General features: G+C 54.4%; 1 protein-coding gene across 1 annotated transcript; it reads right to left on the bottom strand.

Annotated features, from left to right (window-relative positions):
- Nucleotides 1-250: 250 nt before the first annotated feature.
- LOC127342903 (BIIDXI-like protein At5g11420) lies at nucleotides 251-3,162 on the bottom strand. Its single transcript, XM_051368928.2, has 2 exons — nucleotides 3,003-3,162; nucleotides 251-1,589 (listed from the first exon to the last, which is right to left on the bottom strand). The coding sequence occupies exons 1-2, from the start codon at nucleotides 3,067-3,069 to the stop codon at nucleotides 544-546; spliced, it is 1,113 nt and encodes a 370-aa protein (XP_051224888.1). The 5' UTR covers nucleotides 3,070-3,162; the 3' UTR covers nucleotides 251-543.
- Nucleotides 3,163-3,810: the final 648 nt, after the last annotated feature.

The raw sequence follows: 3,810 nt of genomic DNA, 5'->3' as shown, positions 1-3,810 counted from the left end.
CCCTAAAAAATCATCGAGAGAACTAGAAAATTAGAAAAATTAAATTCTAGCGGACAATTTGCAAAAAAAAAAAACAATTGGCCACGCAAACTAACGGTCACCGTGACGGAGTGACCAAGACACTTGCACAAGGCAACTTCATGATCCAGAATTCACGATTTGCAAATTCGTGACCAAAACGCACATCCGGGACAACTTCATAGACCAAATTGGATTTTTTTTCTCTTTGTGCTTTTATCTGAAGAGAAAATAGTTACTGATACTTTGCATTTGGCATTGAGAGTGCCTTGTTATCTCATGGTTTGGCCTATATATATGTAAGCCCTGGGGCCAGGCCACAGCATGCATCACCTCCTCTCTTGACAATGAAAAGAAACAAAATTAAACAAGCGCCCCGTGCAACCGCAAGTATAACCACGGTGCACGAACCAGCGGATCGACACCAGGCGCGAACACACATTATACCCCGCGCACAGAATACCTAGTACCAATACACACTACCGACTCCGATCCGGTGGTGCATGACGGCGGACACCATGGAGCTTATAGCATGAGCCTGCGGCCGGCGGTCTTCTTGCGGAGGGGGACGAGCTTGGCGTCGTCGATGACGGGCCCGCAGAGCGTGCCGTCGGCCTTCATGTGGTAGAAGGTGCTCTGGAACACGATCCTAGTGCGGCTCCCGATGGCGGCGAACTCGAGCACGGCGCGCTTGTACCCTCCGGCGCCCTTGGAGGCGTACGGCACCTTGACGGTGGCGCGCGCCGCGTATGCTTCGGCGACCATGGACCCCGTGCAGCCGTCGGCGGCGTCGCCGACGGCGAAGGAGAGGCGGTAGGTCCAGCCCTGCACGGTGCGCACCTCCTGCACGAGCGCGCTCTCCTTGCCGCCGACCAGCTCGACAGCGCGCGCGCCCTCAGGGACCTTGAAGTGCGCGGCGTCGACGTACTTGACGGCCTTGGAGGACATGATCATCCAGGCGGGGAGCGGCGAGTGGTCGTCCTCGATATTCGGCGGCACGAGCACGCCCCAAGACGCGTTGGGCAGGAAGTATGGCCCCTCCTCGAACCCTCCGTTCTTGAGCATGTTTCCCTTGGAGAGCGTGGGCGGGTAGAGCGCCCTGATGGCGACGGCGTCGATGAGCGGGCCGCACGCGGGGTCCTCCTCGACGCCCGGGTTGTGGATGACGAGGTCGACGGCGTCGAACTTGGCCTTGAATGCCCAGGCGTAGGAATCCCAGCCGTTGCTGCCGTAGATGGTCTGCATGGGGAGCACGCCGGACTCGGGGCTGACGGAGATGTTGATGGCCTCCGCCTGCGCGCAGGTGCGCGCGGCGCTGAAGGTGACGGCGTAGTAGGCGCCCCGCGTGACGGCGAGGCGCTGCGTAATGGAGGCCTCGTTGCCGAGGCGCACCGCGTGCGCGCCCTGCGGCACCACCAGCAGCATGTCGCCCTGCTTGTGCCCGGACTCGATGTACTCCACGAACCCCGACGTCCGCCAGCTGGGGATCGAGTCGCCGCCCTTCACCACCGTGCCGTTCACCAGGTCCTTCTTGGGCGGGCCGTACTCGAAGTTGCCGTTCGGCACAAGCCCTGCACCCATATTCATTTGCCGATAAGTAAATTGCAGCATAGAACGTTTCTTCATCTAGCTAACATCAAATCATGGATGTAAAATTATCAAAATCACACTTATTTCAAGAGATTACATAAGTCTAATTCATGTTGTTCTACAGGAAGGGAATCCGCAGAAGGCCCGCCTGTATGATCTGGTCGTTGCAACCATTACTGCTGGAGGAGCTAGAAGGGAAAGCAAGCTGCTCCGAGCAGGGAGCACGCAGGGCTGTCTGTTTCGCTAGTTAGTTATTGTTAACTGCCACCGACGACAGAGGTCTCTTCTCCTACATGGGCGCATGTTACTCTGCCACAGCCCACAGACGACGCATTCACTACCCACTCCATCCACCATGCACATGCTGCAGAGCTCTGTCCAGGCATGAGATCGATGCAGCTCAAACAGAAAACTAATCGAACCGAACATTACCTCCTATTTACGTATAGTACACACCGATAGTAGCACAATCTAATGTTTGTTTACTGAAAAGGATCCTCTGGACGGTGAGCGAGCATCGGAGCATGTTTGTTCGGCCATGGGAGCTATACCCCTCAGGAGATCGCGTCAGTACTAATCAGGAAAAAGAATCCCCATGTGCATACATGATAATACAAGCAGCCATGTGAGGGCGGCCGACAGTTATACCCTACTACGCATCTCCACTAAATCAAATCATGGCCTAGTTCATGCATATGACAGCGAACCGGAATCATTCGTCCTGTTACGAAGATCGGGCATGCATGGCGAGGGGTCCAGCGGATCCAGCCAGACCAGTGTTCGCGAGATGGCAACGCTTGCGTTAAAACTGAATTAGCGGTCAAACATTGTACAGACTTGTCAGAGCTGGGTGGAGCGCTCTACTGGTGTACTCTACCCATTTGCATGAAAGGCCTATTTATTGGTGACTGACCTAGCGTACTCTTGTGCTACAACAGTCTACTGTTCAACCTCAAAGTTATCAGTTGTCAGGAGTACAGTTTTGCACTAGTGACATATTTTTTTCCTGTCTGAATATCAGTATGGCCGGGGAGAACACCTATCCATTGATTTCATGCGAGTCTAATTATTTATCGTACACGGCGACAAACCAACAAACTTTCTAGTCACCCCGACTTCATGCATTCAAGTTTACTTGAAACCAATCAAACTACATCACCTTAGTACTATCAGTATCACTGTATCAGTGATGGCACGGAGAACAACAGCAAGGAACGGGCAGCAAAGGGAGTGGCAAAAGGCGCAGTAGCAAGATAGAGATCGCTAGTACTTGGCGCAATGAACAGCAAAAAAATGAGGCATAATGATGATTAAAGTTCTGCCTGCGCCTTCTTTTATGAACCAGCGCTCCTACAAGTTAAGCATGGTTAAAATTCAGCAAGTAGTCGTCTCACCGTCGGTGACGACGGCGGCAGCGCGCGCCGCCGCGCAGAGGAGCAGCAAGAGCACGGCGCAACGCATTGTGTCCTCCTCTTCCTTGGTCTTCTTCTTCCTGAAACACCTCTGTCTTTCTGATTTGCTCGCTTTGCTTTAAGCTCGGGATGGATGAGACGAATGGAGCAACGGCGTGGCTGTACTTATAGAGCAGCCGCTACTCTAAACAACCTCGAGGATGGCCTTTATTAGCGGAAATGCCACTGTGAGCACCAGCGGGCGGCCGTTCAATCTCGGCCCTCCACGTGTCCACATGGAGAAGCGACGAACGGCAGTGGCTGAGAGGTTTTGAGGTGGATTTGGAGATGACGATCCTGCCCTCGGGCTCGAGGGGACAGTGCCTCCGTGTGGTCACATGGCTCATCCTGTTTCTTCGCAACGCGCACGCGTGGCGGTGCCTGATCTACACGAACGCGCTGCTAGCGTCGTCGACCCGGTCGCGAAACACTGATTCGGTGCGGCGGTCAGGGGGTAGTTTCGTGACTTTCAGGGTTACTTCGGCCGTGTCGGCAGTTACTCCGCTACTGATCAGCTCGCGTCCGCGTCAACACTCAACAGCTTGGTTTGAATGACAACATGAATATCGCAATTTCTAAAGCATACTTCCTATAAGCAGAAGCAGCCAACCTCCCGAACCCCTCTCTCTCCACCGCTCCTCTTCTGACTGTTGACCAAGGAAGGCCGGGCCGAACCCGATCCTTCTCCGGCGGCTCTGCCGGCCGGAGATGGAGAGGGGGACGCGCCGGAGTAGATGCTAGGTGTAGATCT

The sequence above is a fragment of the Lolium perenne genome, chromosome 3 (assembly GCF_019359855.2).
Source record: "Lolium perenne isolate Kyuss_39 chromosome 3, Kyuss_2.0, whole genome shotgun sequence".
NCBI classification, from domain to species: Eukaryota; Viridiplantae; Streptophyta; class Magnoliopsida; order Poales; family Poaceae; genus Lolium; species Lolium perenne.
The sequence above is the reverse complement of the archived record's forward strand: the minus strand, read 5'-3'. Positions and strand labels throughout refer to the sequence as shown.